We start from the raw sequence: 21593 nt of genomic DNA on the forward strand, positions 1-21593 counted from the left end.
ACAAAAATAAACAGGTAGACCAATGAAATCTAATTGAAAACACTGATATGGACCCACACACCTACAAACACTGATTTTTGACAAAGAAGCTAAAATTATACAATGGAAAAAAGAAAGCTTCAACAAATGGTAGTGGTATAACTGGATGCTGGCATGTAGAAGACTTCAGATAGATCCATGTCTATCGCCATGCATAAAACTTAAGTCCAAATGGATCAAAAACCTCAACATAAATCCAGCCACACTGATAATGGTATTTTAAGTCAGAATAAAAAAGCTTTCAATTATTTAAAATCATGGAATATGATTTTCTGTATATATAGAATTAGTGCAATAAATAGTTACCCAAATATGTAAGTTCAATGAAAATAATGTAGTTTATATACAAATATGTGCCAGTAATATTTATGTTATTTTTAGTTGTGAATATGAGAATATATTAATGTGCTAATAAACACATGTGGTAAAATATACCAATATGCATGTGTACATTGCATTCGCATGTCAACAAACTTAAGTACTATATCTAATATATGCTTACATACACATACCAAGATATCACAGGAGACTCTTTGGGATGCTGATGAACTTGGAGATTTTGGGAGTTCAGCCTCCGACGATGCCTCCCATGCTGCAGGTTGCACCCTGGGGCTTCTAGGGTCAGTGTGCTGCTCTCCAGGTCCACTCTCTGTCTTTCTACATGGCTGCGCATATCTATATTGCTTCCCCATGCTGGTATAACCTCTCCTTCCTCCAGGATTAGTTTTCCTATGCAGTACAGCCCTCAGCAGCTCTCCCCCTCTGTCCAGAGAAATCAACCAAGTCCCTGTATGAAACAGGGAGCCTGTGAGTTCCTGAGACACCATCGCTAACACCACATTGATCAGCTGCGTTGTAAGCTGCAGAGCCCAGCAGCTCTTTTCCTTTGTGAGGGGCCCACTCAAAGAAACACAGTCCTCTGGTCAGTTACTGGGGAGGAGCAGGAGCTGTCCACCTCCATCGTGCAGGATGGACCTCTTTGTTGGAAGGCATAACCAGCTGTGCAACCATAGTTTGGAAGTGATGAGCAGAGTCCCTGGCAGTGCTGCCTACTGGGATTTTTCTTTGGTTTTTGTCAGCTTTGTGTGTGGTCCACACTGTTGCCATCTGTCCAGATAAAGCCTCTACCTTGTTTTCTTTTAACTTGTCTTTGAAAATTCCAGTAACAGTGGCATCACTCTTACACACGTTTAAATGTTAGGAAATGTTTACTTTGAACAAAATTCTATGCCTTTACCCTCAGGCAATATATATATATATATATATATATATATACATATATGTGTGTGTGTGTGTGTGTGTGTGTGTATGTGTGTGTGTATTAAAATGCAGAGACTAATCAGGTCCCCATGGTCCCACCGCTCTGGAATGTATGTTAGTGTGGGTTACTGCAGATGTACTTGTGTAGTAGACACAGAAATTTAGAAGCAGAAGTAGAATTCATAGATCACAGAATTTAACTGGTTTTGATCGGTCTCCAAAATCCCCGTGTTGGTTTCTGTTGCTACCCACCAAGTGGACAGTTTTCAACTGTCCTTTTGGTTGTTGAAGGCAGAGCTGGTATAAATACTGTATTTTCATTTAGTTTCCTCTTCCGTTAACAAAGTTGACAATGAATGTCTTCTTGGTTTTACTAGGTGCTTATTTTTGTATGTGTGCATCAGAGGTTCATCCAGGAGCTGTGAGAAAGCTCAGTTAGTCAAGTGCTTGTCTTTCAAGCCTGAGGATTTGTTCTCCATTCCCTAAACCCATGAAAACAACAACAAACAAAAGCAATAAGAGCTGGATATGGTGGCATGGGCTTGTCATCCTAGCTAGGGATTACAGATCCCTGAGGCTCCATGGCCACCAGTCTAGCCTAACTGGCAAGCCTCAGACCAGTGAGAGACTCCACATCCACAAACAAGGAATGACATCTGAGGCTGCCCTTCACACTTGGTTGCACAAACACGCACCCAGACCAATGCACACAGGAAGTACATCTAAACAAAGACAGAAACCTTTCCAACCCACCGGGCCAGATCTTTCTGTGTAAATGAGCAAACCATGATGGAGTTTTCTTTCCTCTTTTCCTTGGGGATCCACCTGGTGGCTTCTGTTACCATAGCGAAGATGCTGGTTAGCACAGGCAAACCTACAACAGCAATGCAGGGTTAGCAGGGAGCTGGGTTTCTTCCCCACCCACGGTGACTCTGCCCAGTTCACTACACATACTCCTGTGATCTAGGCAACATCATTTTAATCATAGAAATGCTGTGCGTTTGAATGTAATCTGGCCTTGCTCTAAAAACACTTTCCCCAACAAGCGTGAGATAGCCTTGAGAGCCATCCATGCTCCCACCGGGCATCTGGGTGACAGTATTCTATGTATCCCATTTTCTTGCCGTGCATCTTGGGATTTCTCTGGAAGGTGGAGCTGCTCCTCCTCTGTGTAGATTTGACTGTCTTAAATCCCCAGACACCACATAGCTTCTTGACATCTCACTTTCCTCTTTTACACACACATACACAAAAATATCCAACAGTTCCTATGTCTCATTACAGTTCTACAATGTGCCTTAAGAACTTCTTAAAATTTCTGAAACATTTCAAATATTTTTTTCTCCCATTAAACCTTTGAGCTTTTTAAAGCAAACTTTCCCGACCTAGAGATGCGACTTTCCCGACCTTCCGCGTCCTGCTTACAGCTTTGTAGTTCTTCCCCAGTCTGTTCTAGCTCCAAACAGGCACCAGCTTGAGCAGTAAGGGACATCAGTCTTCGCAAAAGTGTGAGCCATTTAAATACCCGGTTGATTACAAACGTTAACAGATAGAAGGGGTAGTTCAGTCCTTACTGAACTCAGAGAAGCTAAGTAAAAACAGTCAAAGAAACACAGGAACACGGGTAATTTTTTTTTCCTCTAAGGCAACGAGACACAGTCTCAAACACCTCAAAGCTGTGTTACCCCCCCTGCCCAGCATCTTTCCCTCCTTTTCAGTTCCTAAGAGAGCCAGCAAGATACTGCTTGCTCGGGTATAGAAGGGTCAAATTGAAAGAGAGATCTCCCACATGATAATTCTTTTCCCGTCACAGTACGAATTAAGTAAAACAAGAATGCCATGTCTGCAGGCAGCATTGCAGACACACCTGAATGGTCACTAATGAAGTATGTATGTTTTCTTTTGCATGTGGCATCCTCTGGGTTGATTCTACAGGAAGTCAACTTTTAGAGTGGTGTTCTTCTCACTTGAGCAAGCCTCGAAGAATTTAAATGCATGCCAAGTTTTCCTTAAATTTAACCCCCAAATTTCTTTAAGTATACCCCCAAACATCTTTAAATGGTTCCCCAGATCTTACTTGATTAAGTCATGAATACCTTTTGAGGAAAGTGGACATTTTCAACATCTTAGGCTTTACATGGTTTAGACTGCTGTTAAGTGTGCCAAGACACAATGTTAAGGAAATCCTGCAGCTCAACCCCCGAGGGTGTTCACCACCACACATCAGGATGTCTCGTCCTTCCTGGCCTGCTGGCTGTCCCTGCCCTTGCTTATTTTTCTAGGTCAACATCTGAGTGTCACTTAATATCAGTCATCCAGAAGCCCAGGGGCAGCTCATGAGAGGCCACACACAGAGGTCAAGCTTTTGGGGATGAGCTTCCGTCTGACCTCTGATTTCTTTTAGGTGTAACATTCTTATTTCCTTTTGGCATCCTAAATCTGTGCCTGGTGCCCACCGGTCTCCTGGAGCAGGGGCAGACCCCGCCCACAGCCTGATCCACTGTGAGCCCACTCAGCATCTGGTAATAGAGGTCAGGGGAGTGAATTCCATGTGAGCCAGGCCATGTGTTGCCACCATTTCCCCCTATGGATGGAAAGAACCAGGTTTAGATGCCCTGCATGTCTGTTCCTGAGTATGTCCTGTCTGTGACATCTCAGCCCCCTTCTCTGCGTTAAGTCATTCTTAAGGACTTCGGGATGGTTCACTACTCAGAGTATAAAACCCTGCCTGCTGTCATCATCATTGTGCAATTAAAATGTGTACAATATTCCATTAAGATGTGGGAAATAAAAAAAGAGAGAAGCCCTGATCTATCTCCTGTCATCCTGGGTGATTCTACATTAAGTCACTAAATCACACGAGCAATAAACATGATGCATTTCACAGTAGCTTTTGAACCACGGGTTCGTGCAGTGAGAAGAGGGCTCAGCTGTATCCTGTGTACCGTGTCCTACTGAGTCCATATGCTACAGGTAGAGAGATTTAAAGCCGGCAGAGTCTCTGAACAGTCTGGGGCTTGTGTACTTGGCTGAAAGCCCAGCAGGTCAGCTGCCTCATGCTGTTGGCTGTGTTTGGAGCTGCAGTTGATACAGGCATGGACAGTAGCCAGTGAAATGTCTGGGCAAGTCCTGAACAGGTCTCATAGGGTTTGGCTATTCAGATAGCGTGTCATCAGGAATGAACCCTGAGTGTTCGCATGGATTCCCCCATGACGTACAGAACTTGAAGATGGGGGTGATTTTGGAAGATGCAGTTCTTCCAAAAGGAGATGGGCGGGGTGGGGTGCTAAAGAAATAGTGGATTGATAAAGTGATGGCCACACAAAATTTTGAGGGCCTGAGCTTAGACCTTCAAAACTTGGCATGGTAACACACTCCTGTAATCCCAGAACTTGGATGCAGAGACAGGAAGACACCTAGGTCTTGGTAATCAGCCTGTCTAGGTGACTTGGTGAACTCCAGGTTTAATGAGAGACCCTGTCTTAAAAGAATTAAAGTGGAGAATGATTGAAGAAGACACCTCTTCACACTTTGACTACAACATATACCTACATATACGTACACACACACACACACACACACACATATATGCCACACACACACATATATATGCCACACATACACACAAAGGAAAAATAAAGTGTTCTGAAGCATGAGAAGAAATAACAGTGTCTAAAGCGGGGAAAGAAAATAGGAATTAAAGAGACTGGGACAAGAGATGTCCATTTCTGCATCCCAGGAGAATTAAAAGGCAAAGGTCTTTGTCCACTCAGTTTCAGATCTCAGTACCACATAACGATGGGTGTTAGGACCAGCACCTGTAACCCTGGTGTTTGGGGTGAGGGAGACAGGTGGATCTCATGATTCGGTGGCCAGTCAGCTGTAGCCAAATGGAAAGTCCTCGATTTACTGAGAGGCCCTGTCTCAAAAAAAATCAATGTAGAGAGGCCATCACAAGTCATCCCAGTAACAGCACCTGGCCTTATACATCTCACAAGCGTGAGCATGCCCACCCTCCACCCCATGCCCCAGACCCTAAATTGAGATCACATTGTGCGTCACCAAAGACTGACATGCACTCAACCCATGATCTTTCCTTAATGTGCCAGACTCCTTTTAAAACAGAATGCGGTTTTAGTGGTTGGGGTTAAAAAATACAGAAATAGATCAACTTAGCATCACCAATTAGAGCTGAGAAAGAGTAAGAACAGAATTTGGCATCTGCAAGAGCGGAGGGCTCTCGGCCCCCACCTTCCTAAACACACAAGCCTGGTAATGGGTGACATTTAGCCATTATTTACATACTTCTCCCAGAAAGGTTATGTCAAAACCCAGTGAGTATCACGCTCAGAATCCCCGCTCCTGTAATATTGCTAGCTCTTTTTTGCTGTCAACAGGATTTGGGAGCTTTGCCTCAAATATTTAGAAGGATATTCTGAACTAGGTGAGGAGTCTGGAGTATCCTGATGGTGTGGTTCAGCATCCTAAAGAGTTGTGTGATGATGGTGGTGGTGATTACTATTAATGATTATTGTGTTGGTATTGCTATGACTTGGTTTCATTTGGGAATTGAGTTTTATACCTCACCCATGCAAGACCTCCGTGTTGAGCCCTTGACAGTGTTTACCATTTTGTCATTGCACGTGTAACAACTCTAACTGAAGCAGGGGTTGGCAGCAGTGATGTGACATGGGTAGTTAATTGGTCCAGGCATTTAATCTGATTTAAAGAGGAGGTCCATCCTCACGGAGCAGGCCATCAACACAGTATCAGACAGCAAACCTGACTGTAATGCCGTCTGGGGAAGGAATTTCCCCTGACTCCATTGTTTCTTGACTCATACAAATCAGTATGTTAACTATTTTGCACTTTTCTATAAACACAACTACATTTTAAATATGACTTATCTTTTTAAAAAAATACCATGATTTCCAATTAAGTCTCAGTTGTAGCCTGTGTTGTTTTGTTGTTGTTGTTGTTGCTTTACAGAAAAACCAACAGTCAGGAACAGTATGTTCCAGTATAGTGCCCCCCAACTCCAGACATACTATGTGTTCGTATCGAAGCCTGACTTCCCACCTCCCTTTAGCTCCTCACTGTGGTTCTTTACTAAGCTGTGGTCAGCACCCCTTGTATATCAGCATCGAGTTAGATCAAGTTGTGGATAATAGGTCATCAAGAATGTTGTGGCAGTTTAAAATAAGATGCTCAAAGCAAAGGCTTGTCTTCTGAGTGTTATGCATAAGTGCGATTTCTGGCTTTTGAGGTGTGTGTGTGTGTTTGTAACTTATTTATTTTATTTTGTGTATATGACTGTTTTTCCACATATGTGTATGTGCCACATCTGTGCCTAGTGACCATGAGGGTCAGAAGAAAGTATCGGAATCCCTGGAACTGAAGTTACCGAAAGTTTTGAGGCCACCGTGTGGGTGTTGGGAACTGAACCTCTGTAAGAGCAGTCACTACTCCTAACTACTGAGCTATCTCCCCAGCTGTGGTATTTTCAGGTTGTTGAATGCACGCCTCCCTACTTACATTTTAGAAGCGTGGCTCCAAGCCATGTCTGAAATTACTCATAAAACTGTAATTGTGTCCCTTATAATTTTATGTGTTGATGTTATGTTTAGATTTTTGGAAAGCATTCAGTTTTGGGTGGGTGTTTGTGCATGTGTGCGCACGCATGGCATATGTTCACCTGTGTGCAGGTACACAAACCTGTGTGCACAGGAGGATGCTGGACATTTTTTTTTTGGTTTTACGAGACAGGGTTTCTCTGTATTGTTTTGGAGGCTGTCGGTCCAGCCTGGCCTCGAACTCACAGAGATCCGCCTGTCTCTGCCTCCCGAGTGCTGGGATTAAAGGCGTGCGCCACCACCGCCCGGCGGATGCTGGATATCTTACTCCACCATTTTTCATCTTATTCCCTTGAGACAGAGTCTCCAGCACTGAGCCTGGAGCTTGATGGGCAGCCAGGAAGCCCTGGTGATCACACACACACACACACACACACACACACACACACACAGACCACTGAGGTTACAAGTGCACATAAGGCCATGTCTGGCTGTTTATGGGGATAGTGGAGATTAGAAATTTGAGTCTTCATGTTTGTGCAGAAAGTGTTATTACCCCTTGAGTCATCGCCCCATCCCCTGTCTTGGTTTTTATGTGGACTTAAATGCTGCTTCCTCTGTACCTAGTTCTTTCTACTTTTGGAACATAGTATTCACGTGTCATTCTTCTGCCTTAAAACCCTCCCTGTCTAAGTGTAAGGGATCATTGCTACAGTTCACAATTATTGACACTCTGTACTCTACTGTTTTGTCATTAAATAGATATGTAAAAAATGCCTTCCTTGGACTGGGGAGATATCTCAGTAAAGTGCTTATCTTGCAAGCAAAAGGCTGTGTGTTCAGTCCCTGATCTGCTTCTGAGGAACAATAGTCTAGGTTGCTCTCCTGCCAACATGCACCCATGCTCTCATAAGAACACACACACACACACACATACACACACACACACACACACCTTAATTTCCATGTTTGTCATAATGGATAGAATATAAGCATATATATATATATATATATATGCTTTCCCTTTCTATTAAAACTTCTAGGGAAACTTAATTCTTGAAATGTGTTTTTGTTGTTTCTCCTCTTAAAGGCACACACAAACTAAATCAAACACTTAACAATTCACTTAGATGCTGCTTCCAGTTATTGAATCACTATGGTGACTGATTAAGGACTCAGGGCTTTGATTATTATTTTATAGACAGGGAAACCAAGGCCCAGAGAGAGACTATGCAGAGGCAGCTATGCAGCCTAGCTCCAATGCTCTCACCTTAGAGAACTAATTGGCCATTCTGATGACCAAGCACCAAGCCTGGAGGAAGGGCCAGTGTTTGTCTAAGTATGGTGACCATCAGGGTTATGTGTATAAGAAACCAAAGTTGAATAGTGCTATCCTCTATATTAGAAAGCATAAAAATCCGATCCCTGTCTATGCTGTCTGCACATATAGTAGACAAGATGTAAAGAAATACAAGTGGCCCATTGGTATTATCCCCAGCCTGTTGGCTGCTGCCAACCATCACATTTCACCTGACCGTTCCTGTCTGTAGCACCACAGAGAGTATCCTCATGAGGCCCTTCCCCTTAGTATCAGATCAGCTCTTTGTAGACCCAACTCCATGACCCCACATTGAGAAACTATAATGCTTTGGATATTGGCTGTGCTCATTGGTACATTTAGCTGTTTTTGTTTCTAAATTTCTCTGGTTAAGATGAAACTCGAGCCTCCTAAAGATTAGACCTTCTATCTCTGGTCTGTGTTTGCAGCTCTGAGTTCTGGCTGGAAGCTGCTTCTGAGAGAATGTAGTAGCAACAGTAATAATGTCAAGTCCCCAAGTAGCCATGACCCTGCTGCGTTGCTATCTGCTGCCTATGATTTTATGAATACTGCACTTGGCAGAGACCTACAAGCTATGTTTATTTCTGGGCTCATCACATACATTGGTGGCCAATCACATGCCAGGTGCCTACTGAACAACATCTCAGTAAATGAATGAACCTGGTTCTCTGCTGAGACTTCTTAGCTGTGTCCCTTACATCTCCCTTGAGTTGATAATAGAGATGAATCTATATGGTAGAATAATGAACAGACCCTATGGATATCAGCTTGCTGTTTGAGTCCCCTTCTGTCAATTCATCTGGCATAGTGTCTTTTCACATGCCATTTTGAGCTTTAGAATCTTAGTTTGCATCATATGTTATTTCCAAACCCTCAGATTATTTTTTCCTTTTTCTTAAAAAAAAGTGCATGCAAAAGAAAATAAAACCATGACTAGCAATTTAGGCTCCAACCAGATGGAAATAGTTTGAGCCTTCCTGAGAAGACCAAGGCATTCCAAGTCTAAGTGGCAAAGCACCTTGTTGGAGGCTCCATTTCCCCACCTGCAGGGAGGTTATAGACAATATATTAGTAACCTGCCCATCCCTAGAGTTCCCACTGGTTCTACTTTTACTAGTCTCTGATATAAAGAAGTCTCCTGGGTCATCAAAGAAGGTGACAAGGAAGCATGTTCTTGGAGGTAAGAAACACAGAGAGCAGTTTACAGAGGGACTAAATTATGAGAGAACCTTCCAGACTGTGTAACTGGGTCTCTGATTGGCCAGACTGACAGCACAACACATTCCAACAACTAAGGTACCTTGCCATGGGTCTATTCATAAACTAAAATGCTGTATGCAAAATGAAGGGCTGGGGGACATCCCAACTACCTAGGATAAGAAGCTGCAGTGTGTGGTTGTTACTAGTCACTCGTGCAGATGAGATTGAGTACTGTCACTGGAACCTGTGATTCTGTTTACCCTGCAGCGCCAGGGGTAGCAAAGCGGGAGATCAGGAGCCTCCGTCACACGCCATGTGTAAAAACGGACACACCAAACTCTTATGGTCTTCACGCTGCAAAATGGTTCAAAGGTTGCCAGCCAAAAACAAACAAAAATTATCTGTGTAAAGCTACTGTACTGATAAATCATATTTGTTGAATGACAAATAGCCCTGCTCTGCATTCAGCATGCTGAGGAAATTTGAGTGGCAAATGTACCCTTGCCAGCCTTCTATAGCACATTGGCTCCTGGGTTGTACCCATGGGTCACTGCACATTCTTTGGGAAATAGATAAAGTAACATGCCAGTTACTCATTACTGTCTTCCCTGTGTCACTTTTTTTCTTTCTAGTCCCACCTTTCATCCAACCTTTTGAGTTCCCAAGATTCTCCATTGGGCAGAGGGTCTTCATCCCATGTGTGGTGGTCTCTGGAGACTTACCCATCACCATCACCTGGCAGAAGGATGGCCGGCCAATCCCGGCAAGCCTTGGGGTGACCATTGACAACATTGACTTCACCAGCTCCCTGAGGATCTCCAACCTCTCCCTGATGCACAATGGAAATTACACCTGCATCGCCCGGAATGAGGCAGCAGCCGTGGAACACCAGAGTCAGCTGATTGTGAGAGGTGAGTAGAGATATGTAGCCCATATGGTAGTATCCTATGGTGGCATGGCTCTAAATACTGTGAAAAGAACCAGGGACAGAAATTACATAAATCAAGAATGCATTCTTATAAATTCTGAAACAAGGTTATGTTTATCTAATCTCTAATAGGTCCAATAAAACTGCTTAGTCACATATGCAAGAGAAGGCTATGGGGTCTGATGTAATAGGGCTTCTACTGAACATGTATGCCTTTAAGGAGAAAAATTTGTTAGCCCTGAGTTTATTATGTTTGTTTTACATAAGGCCTTTAATTATATGTCTTATCATTTGGATTTATAACTGTTGAAATGAACATTTATGGGGCTAGGGAGATGGCTTAGCAGTTAACAGTGATCACTATGCTTGCAGAAGACTAAATTCTGGGACCAGCATTGGTCCAGCAGCTCACAACCACAACTGTAACTCCAGCTCCAAGAGATTGAGGTCTCTGGCTCTCATGGTACCTGCACTCAAAGATTCCCCCCCAACCCTACCCCCATGCACATAACTTAAAGTAAAATAAATTTTTTAAAAACAACACTGACAAGGCTCTATATCATAGCTTTTCTAAAGAGCTACAGCATGGCAGTGATCTTACAGATGTGATCCTTTTTGCTCCTCACTTCTGTTTAGCATTAAATACGTCATTGTTTGGGGAAGCTTTGTGATGGTTTAAATTAGGATTACTGTCATAGTATTGATGGACACAATTAAAACAGGATAGTCTAGTGTATACAAAACACTGATGGCCAGGAAGCGGTGGTACATGCCTTTAATCCCACCACTCAGGAGGCAGAGGTCTGTGAGTTCAAGGTCATCCCGGTCTACAGAACAAGCTCCAAGACAGGCTCCAAAGCTACAGAGAAACCCTGTCTCAAAAACCACCAAAGAAGGGAAGGAAGGAAGGAAGGGAGGAATGAAGGAAGGATAGAAGGAAGGAAGGAAACTCTGACAGTGATCTCAGTCCTCCTAAGATGTACTGTTTTGCTTCACATCTTTACTGCAGACACCAGAGTCTCATGATAGTTCAGGCTGCAAGAGTGACAAAGTAGCAATTACTCATCCACCTGTCAAGGGCCAATGTGAAGTGACTTAATGATTCCCTAAGTGTGTAATAGTCATGTACACTGAGACGGTAACTATGAAGGAAAGGCTAACATGAATGTTGGTCATTTGTTCTTTTAAATCCCCAAACATTGAGTTTTCTGTGCAGCTATTATCTTCATGACCATCATTAGCAATCTTCCATGAGCAGAGAGTCCACCATCCTTCCTCTGTCTGCAGCTGTGTCCTCTCGTACCTCTCCTTTTCTGTCAGAAATGAACACATTCCTTAAAACTCACCAACAAAGCACAGAGAATGCTGTGCACCTGGGAGTCATGGGAAAAAGCCAACTTCACACATTTGGAAAATACAAAACAAAACACTCTTGTAATGAATAAGAAGGAAACTAGATCTGCATCTAGAAATAAACAAATGATATGCATGTCTGTGGGAATTAGGAAACTTCTCCCCTTTCCCCTACTATTTAAAAGATAAATGAAAATAGGAACCTCCTTTTGTCTCTGCCTCCAAGCAGAACAGCCATTGTTGGTGAAGGACTTAACAGTGCCTTGACTGTCTTCAATATAATCTCCTCTGAAGGATTGAGGTCAGGAAATAAAAACAGTAGATTAAAATAAGAGCATGCTGGGTCTTTATCATTATTGTTACTACTTGCAATAGTAGAAAAAGCAACCAGCATTATTTTGGTCAAAATCAGGGTCAGCTGAAGCATAAATTGACTTCACTCTTCAAGTTACAGAGTAGATTTTAATCTCATTAGTCATGGACTTGTTCTTCAAAATTTAGCTTCTGTTAAGTATGCAGTGTGTCAGCAGGAGGGGTGACAGAGCTATAAGAACAGAATGCTCTTCACATAGTAGCTACTGTGACTTCAAATGTCAGAGAGAACAAGGTGTTGTAGGACAGGACCTCACATGAACTGCACTGTGGAACGCCCCCAGGACATTAAATGTCACAGGTTGGAATTTCTAGTCCTAAGCCAGATCCATTAAGTGATCATCTTTGAAAATAGATAGATCTGTCTCCCATCTCTGTGGGAAATTATTAACTTTTTCTCCAAAATCACTGATTAGGTGTTTCTCAGATTTTGCCAAAGTTTACAGTGTCACAGGGAGCTCTAAATGTCTAGCTTCTGGGCTCTAGACCATGCTAAGGAATCAACCATCTTAGAGGAAGACCAGGTCTGGACCACTCATGACCAACCACTCATGAAGCTTACAGTTCGACTCTGACATGTCCTCTGGGTTTAGACCATGTGGTCACTTCACAAGTCTACTCTTTTCCCTTCACTCCCTGAGACTCTGACCAGGGTGGTGACATCGACTGATTTATCTTTTTTTATTTTTTTTAATAGTTCTTTCAGAACTTTGAACAAAATGTTTTGGCCTTATCCACCTCTTCGCAGATCCTCCAAGATCCACCCAGCCCTCTTCCCTACCCTCCCAATTTTGTGTCTTTTTTCTTTAACACCCATCAATCTCCATTTGTGCTGCCCGTATGCTCTTTTATGTGTGGCCTTTTTAGAGAGTGGTCAACGTGCAAGAGCTACATTCTTAAAGAAAACTGACTGTTCCTCTCCTAGTAACTATCAATTACCAATGACTCCTCAGCTAGGAATAGAACTTCATGCCCACTTTTCCTCTTCCTGTTAGGTCTGGGTTTTGGTTTTTTTAGTTTTTGTGTGGAGATATCTTGCTTGGGCAAATAAAGTCTGTCTAGGCATCAGAGAATGGAGCTTGCCACTAGCCAACCATAGAGGTCTGTACAGACAGGCAGGAAGTGATGGAGCTGGTCAGGAACAGGATATAAGCAGGGACAATCAGGAAATCGCTCTCTTCTCTGCATGGAGGCTAGGGAGGTGAGGTGTGTTGTGGCTTGCTCCTTCTCTCTAATCTCTCAGCATTTCCCTCTTGATCTGACTCTGGCCTTTTATTATCTAGACCAATTAAGAACTCCTTCTACATATTGACGCCCATGTGACCAGAAGAGTAAAGGCAGGACAGGGGTAAAAATCACCCTGTGAGGGTCCCAGTCCCGTCCTGAGAAAGCCACCAGCTACCTGCCATGAGCTCGCTCGGACAAGCGAGCCATGCCTAACTCTCTGCTACTCCCCTCCATCCAGCGCCAGTGGTGTAATCCCTAAAACCGTTCTCTTTGAACTTGGTGGTTTCACCTAACTTTTATTTGGACAAAGGGATGCACTCCCAGACCTTGAGACTTACCAGCACTGGCACATCCAACCCAGCTCAAAGCTGCGCACCCACTGCGCGCCTGCCACCCGCCTGCCTAGCACTCAAAGCACATGGCTTCATTTTTCTTTTCTTTTGTTTGGCTTGTTTGGTTTGTTGTTGTTACACGGGTCTTGCTCATGCTGTCACAATCACTGAGAGTTAATATGTTCAGTTGCCCTGTGGTATCCAAAGCGCATGGTTTCTATATATTCTTCTACTTCCTGTGGTTCTTAATGTCTTTCAGTGCCCTCTTGCATAGTCATCCTCAGCCTTGGGAAGAGGGAACATTATATAAATGTCCCAATAGGGCTGAGAAGTCTTCAGTTTCTTGTTCTCTGAACATTGGTCAGTTGTAGGTCTCTATGTTAACCACCATACACTGCAAAAAGATTGACACAGAGACTAGCAACTGGTAAAGCTTCTCTGAGAGTTCAGAGATGCACACATCTTTGGGAATACTGATAGGCCATTAGGAACTGGCTTAATACTATGTCCATTTTTTTACCCAATAATGATGCAGGTATGGGTTTCATCTTGTGGGGTGAGCCTTAAATTTCAATCAAAAGTAGATGGTTACTCCCACAATGTTTGAACCACAATTGTACCAGTCAGTATGTCTTGCCAGGGTAGTCATTAATTTGTAGCTCCCAAGATTCATCGCTTGCTCTGTTAATATTCATAGTTCTTTTGGCACTGTGAAAGCTAACCAGTAGGGATGATGCTTCCAGGTGTATATCAGATTGGCATCTCCATGTTCTATATCTGTCTTCAGTAATAGGGTCTTATTGTCAAGTTCTGGAGAGCAACCAATAACATTGGCAGTGTTTGTGGGTCTATATAAGCTCACTGGCCAACAACACCAAAAGAGGTAACCCATTCCTGGCATTGTGATTTTGTTTATTAGCCTATAGTTGGAGCACTTTTGATATAAAATAGTGTATATATAATAGGATGTTTCTACCTTAGTAGGTTTTAATTACCACACTGCTGCTGTGTAAGAGATTAGCTGAGCTATAAGGCATAGGGAGTAATACTCAAAACTCATTTCCTAGTTACAGCCCTCCACCGGCCTCATCCCCTACCCCAAAGCCCTACAACTTCCTAGAACAGTACCCAAGCACATATCACATGAATAACATTTTGCATTCAATGTCTAATAACGAGACAATGAGAGTGTCACAGGCCCTACAACGACAGGAGAAGTGAGGGTACAAGCCTAAGACATTTCAGCTTCCATTGTTCTCCTAGTAATGTCATAATATATACCCATAGTCTCACCAACAACCTAAATGTGAGCTGAACAAGGTCAGCAACAGACATCCCAAAGTGGATGGGGAAAAGCCCACTAGGCTTCAACTGCACATGAAGGACTACAAGAAATCTGGGGGTGGATATATATATATATATGTATATATATATATATATGTGTGTGTGTGTGTGTGTGTGTGTGTGTGTGTGTGTACATATATATGCATCATGTAACAATAGAAAGGATACCATGAATTTAAAAGAGCATATAAACATTTATGGGAGGATTTGGAGGTAGGAGAAAATGAAAAAAAATATATCCAGAAAAATTATTCTGATTAAAATTGAACAAAAAGGTGCAACAAAACCAGTTTTGGAATTTATATCATGTAGATTTCATGATAGGTCATTGTCCTATCATAAAATCAAGTCACTGTGAATAGTTTGAAACCAGCTGCTGGGTCTGGAGAGATGGCTCAGGTGTTAAAAGCACTGGTTGCTCTTGCAGTTGACCCATGTGCAATTCCCTGCACCCATGTGGAGGCTCACAACCACTGGTGACTCCTCTGTCTCCAGAGAACCTGATGCTTCCTCTGACCTCCAGTGCTGCATGCATAAAGTGCATACATACGCATGCTGCATGCATAAAGTGCATAAACATACATGTTGCATGCATAAAGTGTATAAATATACTGCTGCATGCATAAAATGCGCATGCATTAAGTGCATACACATGCATGCTGCATGCATGAAATGCATGCATATACATGCTGCATGAATAAAGTACATAGACGTACAGTCAAATACACATGCATGTAATCAAAAAAACATACAATCCGATGAAACAAACAACAATCCTACAAGTAACTAATGTCAAGATAATGGATAAAAGGAAAGAATCTGACAAAATAAAAAGGGTAGGATATGAAGTTCAGTGAGCACTTTCTCAGTCAAAGTCTTTATCCACAGCAGTCTTTGTTTTGTTTTCTTATAAATCTCCCTAGTGATGTTTTCAGTTTTTTGTGTTTTACCTTCTGAAGAGAAAATAAACTGTTCTTAGCTATAAATCCTTAAAACAGCCATGGGCATTTGTAAATCTAACGGTTTATACTTGTTTTCAAATGACTATGCTTTTTATTTTTTCTTTTCTTTTTTTCTTTCTTTGCAAAGGCACTAGCCAACAATTTATTAAAAGCCAGTCACATACCAGGTGTCTCCTCTGCCCTCTCTCTTGTTCTGGCTGTAACACTCAAAGATTGACACTATTAACACATTTTACAAACAGGGAAGTAGCAGCCAAAGGTTATATATGTGAGAAGTGGCAGAGCTGGAATTCGAACCTCATCTATTAGGACTAGGATTTTTTAAAATTTAAATTTAAATTAGAAACAAGGTTGTTTCGCATGTCAATCCCAGGTCCCTCTCCCTTTCCTTCCTCCCCTCCCATGCCCTCCCACTCCCCCCAATACACCCTCCTTTTCTCAGGGAGGGTGAGGCCCTCCATGGGGGTGTTTGTAGTCTGTCATTTCATCCAGGGCAAGGCCTAGACCCTCCCCCAAGAGTCCAGGGTGAGAGTGAATCTCTCATTGTGGGATGGGCACCCAAAGTCCATTTGTATGACAGGGATAAATACTGATCTACTACACAAGGCCCCATAGATTGCCAAGGCCTCCTCACTGACACCCACATTCAGGGCGCCTTGATCAGTCCCATGCTGGATTCCCAGCCATCAGTCTGGGAATCAAGAGCTACCCCTTGTTCAGGCCAGGTGTTTCTGGGAATTAATCCAGCCCAGTCTTAACCCCTTTGCTCATCAGTCCTCCCTCTCTTTCACTGGGTTCCTTGAGTTCAGCTCAGTATTTAGGTGTGGGAGTCTGCCTCTGCTTCCATCAGTCATTGGATGAAGGTTCTGTTTCCCTGATTCTCTGGCCATGGGATTGTAGGCTGGCACTCCCCAGATCTATGTTTAAAATCCATATATGAGGGAGTACATACCATGTTTGTCTTGTTGTGACTGGGTCACAAAAAGGCAATGCTTCTTCTAATTTTATTTCATTTCTCTCTTCCTATCTCATTAGCATCTGTCTACTTAGTATACATACTTACCAGACCCAGGTATAGTCACTGAGATGACAGAAACTCATCTGGGCTGTAGGGAGCTTCTGGACAAGTAGGACAGAAATGGGTAATAGACCAAGCAATGTGGCAAGTAGCAGAACCTCCACTGAAGAAGGAAGGAGGGCTACTTCCCTTGATTTAGAGGACACATACAATGATTCCTAAGGGGAACAAGGCAGGGGGAACCTGAAGTTTTAGCAAACAGCCACTAGGTATGATGACAGCAATAAAAACATCATGTTTTAGAAAGCCTGTTACCTCTAAAGGAGGAAGATGGAAGAAAAAAGATAATGCTAATTGAAATCTGTTTGCAGGGTTAGCTGCAGGGCTGACTTGACTACATACTCAAGGTCCAGGGTCCAAAGAAAAGTCTTGAGGCCATGGGAATCAATTAGAAGCATGGATAACCTTCTGGAATGAAGTGAGCATAGAGACCTACAGCATAAGACTTCCTCCTGCTCCCCATATGAGAAGCAGAGACATGGGACCCAGGTGGTAGTTGCAGGAAGGGCTCAGGGTCCTGGGTCATTGCAGAAGGTTCTTTGTTGCCCTTGGACACCAGTTGTATGCAGACCTATGTGAGAAGACTTGATGACACACCTCCCCAAGGGAGCAGCCAGTGGACCACTGTCCTGGATGTTTGTTTGAGCTATCTTCCTGATGGTCCCATCCCCTCTGTCCTTCATACAAAGTAGCTGAGGAAGGGCATGTTCTCCAGTCTCATACCCACCAAGAGTGGCAACCCTTTCCTGGGGTCTGGAAACTGTGCATCTATGCTCAGAATTCCATCGTTTGAAGTACGTGGCCAAGTCGAGTTGGGGACTTTTTTTTTTAATCATTTTTTATTTTAATTTTAAATAGCTTGTTTTACATGTCAATCCCAGTTCCCTCTCCCTCCCCTCCTCCCGCACTCCCCTTCCCCCCTCCCTCCCACCCTATTGCCAAATCCTTCCACATAGGGGATATCTAGAGTCTGTCATTTTACTCTTGGTAGGGTCAAGGCACTCCCCTAAGAGTCCAGGCTGAGAGAGCATCTCTCTTTGTGCTATAGGCACATGAAGACAGTTTGTATACCAGGGATAGACACTGATCCACAGCTCAGGGCCCCATAGGTTGCCCAGGCCTTCTCACTGACACTCACATTTGGGGGGTCCAGATCAGTCCCATTCTGGCCTCCCCACTGTCGGTCTGGGGTCCAAGAGCACTCCCCTGTTCAGATCAGCTGTCTCTGCTGGTTTTGCCAGCCCATTCTTTGCCAATTTGCTCATCACTCTTCTCTCTCTGTCACTGGGTTCCTTGGGTTCAGTTCAGTGATTAGTTGTGTGTTTGCCTCTGCTTCCATCAGTCACAGGATGAAGGCTCCCGGATGGTTATAGACATCAAGTTCATTATCAGGAATGGGCATTCGAGGTGGTCCCTCCACTATTGCTTAGCTTGCCAATTGATGTTATACCTTTAGATCACTCGAGGTCACTCTGGTGCCTGATCTGTCTTCGATCCTATGATTCCCTCTTCCCCCTATTCTACCCCCACCCCCTCAACTTACTGTTCCCCCATGACCAACTCCCTTCCTCTTTACCCCCTCTATTCTTCCCAGGTCCCACTCCCCCCCACCCCTCACCGTGTTCCCCATCAGAGGATCTTGTCTCCATCCTCTTCTCTTGGGTACTATGCATATATGCATATCTTTTAGGTTCTTTCCTGTTTCCCAGACTCTCTATCTGTGGAAGTGCAGACTGGCACTATCCTGATCCATATCTAGAATCCATATATGAGTGAGTACATACCATGTTTGTCTTTTTGCGACTGGGTTACCTCACTCAGGATGGTTTCTTCCAGTGCTATCCATTTCCCTGCGAATTTCAAGATTCCATTGTTTTTTTCTGCCGAGTAATACTCCATTGTGTAAATGTACCACATTTTCTCTATCCACTCTTCAGTTGAGGGGCATCTAGGTTGCTTCCAGGTTCTGGCTATTACAAACAATGCTGCTATGAACATAGTGGAGCAGATGCCCTTGTTGTATGAACCTGCCTCATTTGGATAAATGCCTAAGAGTGGAATTGCTGGGTCTAGTGGTAGATTAATTCCCATTTTCCTGAGGAATCTCCATACTGATTTCCAAAGAGGCTGTATGAGTCGGCATTCCCACCAGCAGTGGAGGAGTGTTCCTCTCTCTCCACATCCTCTCCAGCATAAATTGTCTTCGGTGTTTTTGATTCTAGCCATTCTGACAGGAGTAAGATGGTATCTCAGAGTTGTTTTGATTTGCATTTCCCTGATGGCTAAGGATGTTGAGCACTTTCTTAAGTGTCTCTTGGCCATTTTAGCCTCCTCTACTGAGAATTCTCTATTTAGCTCTGTACCCCACCTTTCAAGTGGATCCTTTGGTGTTTTGGAGACTTGTTTCTTGAGTTCTTTGTAAATTTTGGAGATTAGCCCTCTGTCAGATGTAGGGTTAGTGAATATCTTTTCCCATTCTGTGGCCTGCCTTTTTGTCTTTTTGACTGTGTCCTTTGCCTTACAGAAGCTTTTTAGTTTCAGAAGGTCCCATTTGTTAATTGTTGATCTCAGTGCCTGTGCCACTGGTGTTATGTTTAGGAAGTGGTCTCCTGTACCAACTCGTTGAAGAGTATCTCCCACTTTCTCTTCTAAAAGTTTCAGTGTGGCTGGATGTATGTTGAGATCTTTGATCCATTTGGACTTAAGTTTTGTACAAGGCGATAAACATGGATCTATCTGCAGTCTTCTGCATACCAGTACCCAGTTATGCCAGCACCATTTGTTGAAGATGCTTTCTTTTTCCACTGTACAGTTTTAGCTTCTTTGTCAAAAATCAAGTGTTCATAGGTGTGTGGGTTAAAATTAGGGCTTTCGATTCGGTTCCATTGGTCTACCTGCCTATTTTTGTGCCAATACCAAGCTGTTTTCAGGACTATAGCTCTATAATAGAGCTTGAAGTCAGGTATGGTGATGCCTCCTGAAGTTCCTTTATTGTATAGGGATGTTTTGGCTATCCTGGGCCTTTTGTTTTTCCATATAAAGTTGATTAATGTTCTTTCCAGGTCCTTGAAGAATTGTGATGGAATTTTGATAGGGATTGCATTGAATCTATAGACTACTTTTGGCAAGATTGCCATTTTTATTATGTTGATCCTACCAATCCAAGAGCATGGGAGATCTTTCCATTTTCTGGTATCTTCTTTGATTTCTTTCTTCAAAGACACAAAGTTCTTGATATACAGGTCTTTCACTTCCTTGGTTAACATTATCCCCAGATATTTGATGCTGTTTTTGGCTATTGTAAAAGGTGATGTTTCTCTGATTTCTTTCTCAGTCACTTCATCATCTGTATATACTAGGGCCACTGATTTTTTTGAGTTTACCTTGTATCCTGCCACATTGCTGAAGGTGTTTATCAGCTCTAGGAGTGACCTTGCGGAGTTTTTTGGATCACTTATGTAAACTATCATATCATCTGCAAATAATGAAAGTTTGACTTCTTCTTTTCCTATTTGTATCCCCTTTATCTCCTTTTGTTGTCTTATTGCTGTAGCTAGAACTTCAAGTACAATATTGAAGAGATATGGAGAGAGTGGACAGCCTTGTCTTGTTCCTGATTATAGAGGAATTGCTTTGAGTTTCTCTCCATTTAGTTTGATGTTAGCTGTTGGTTTACTGTATATTGCTTTTATTATATTCAGGTACGTTCCTGTTATCCCTGATCTCTCTAGGACCTTTATCATGAAGGGGTGCTGGATTTTGTCAAAGGCTTTTTCAGCATCTAGTGAGATGATCATGTGGTTTTTCTTTCGCAGATTGTTAATATGGTGGATTACATTGATAGATTTTCTAATGTTGAACCATCCCTGCATTCCTGGAATGAAGCCTACTTGATCATGGTGGATGATTTTTCTGATGTGTTCTTGAATCCGGTTTGCAAGTATTTTATTGAGTATTTTTGCATCAATGTTCATGAGGGAAATTGGTCTATAGTTCTCTTTCTTAGTTGTGTCTTTGTGTGGCTTGGGTATCAAGGTAATTGTAGCCTCGTAGAAAGAGTTTGGCAATGAGCCTCCTGCTTCTATTGTGTGGAATACTTTGACGAGTATTGGAATGAGCTCTTCTTTGAATTTCTGGTAGAATTCTGCACTGAAGCCATCTGGGCCTGGGCTTTTTTTGTTTGGGAGACTTTTGATGACTGCTTCTATTTCAGTAGGGGTTATAGGTCTGTTTAGATTATTTATCTGTTCTTGATTTAGTTTTGGCAAGTGATATCTATCCAGGAAATTGTCCATTTCCTTTAATTTTTCAAATTTTGTGGAGTACAGATTTTCAAAGTATGCCCTGATGATTCTCTTGATTTCCTCAGAGTCCGTTGTTATGTCCCCTTTTTCATCCCTGATTTTGTTAATTAGCATGTTCTCTCTCTGTCTTTTGGTTAGTTTGGACAGAGGTTTGTCTATTTTGTTGATTTTCTCAAAGAACCAACTCTTTGTTTCATTGATTCTTCTCAGTGTTTTCCTGGTTTCTACTTGATTGATTTCAGCCCTCAATTTGATTATTTCCTGGCGTCTGCTCCTCCTGGG

At 42.7% G+C, this 21593-nt stretch overlaps 1 protein-coding gene across 1 annotated transcript in view; it reads left to right on the forward strand.

The window, feature by feature from the left end:
• Positions 1-21593, forward strand: part of Dscam (DS cell adhesion molecule) — a 445727-nt gene that overhangs the window by 223532 nt on the left and 200602 nt on the right. The window contains 1 exon segment of the mRNA XM_040750391.1: positions 10044-10322. Within this exon segment, the coding sequence (XP_040606325.1) occupies positions 10044-10322 (279 nt within the window).

This window comes from Mesocricetus auratus, unplaced genomic scaffold, assembly GCF_017639785.1.
Source record: "Mesocricetus auratus isolate SY011 unplaced genomic scaffold, BCM_Maur_2.0 Super-Scaffold_100008, whole genome shotgun sequence".
NCBI lineage: Eukaryota > Metazoa > Chordata > Mammalia > Rodentia > Cricetidae > Mesocricetus > Mesocricetus auratus.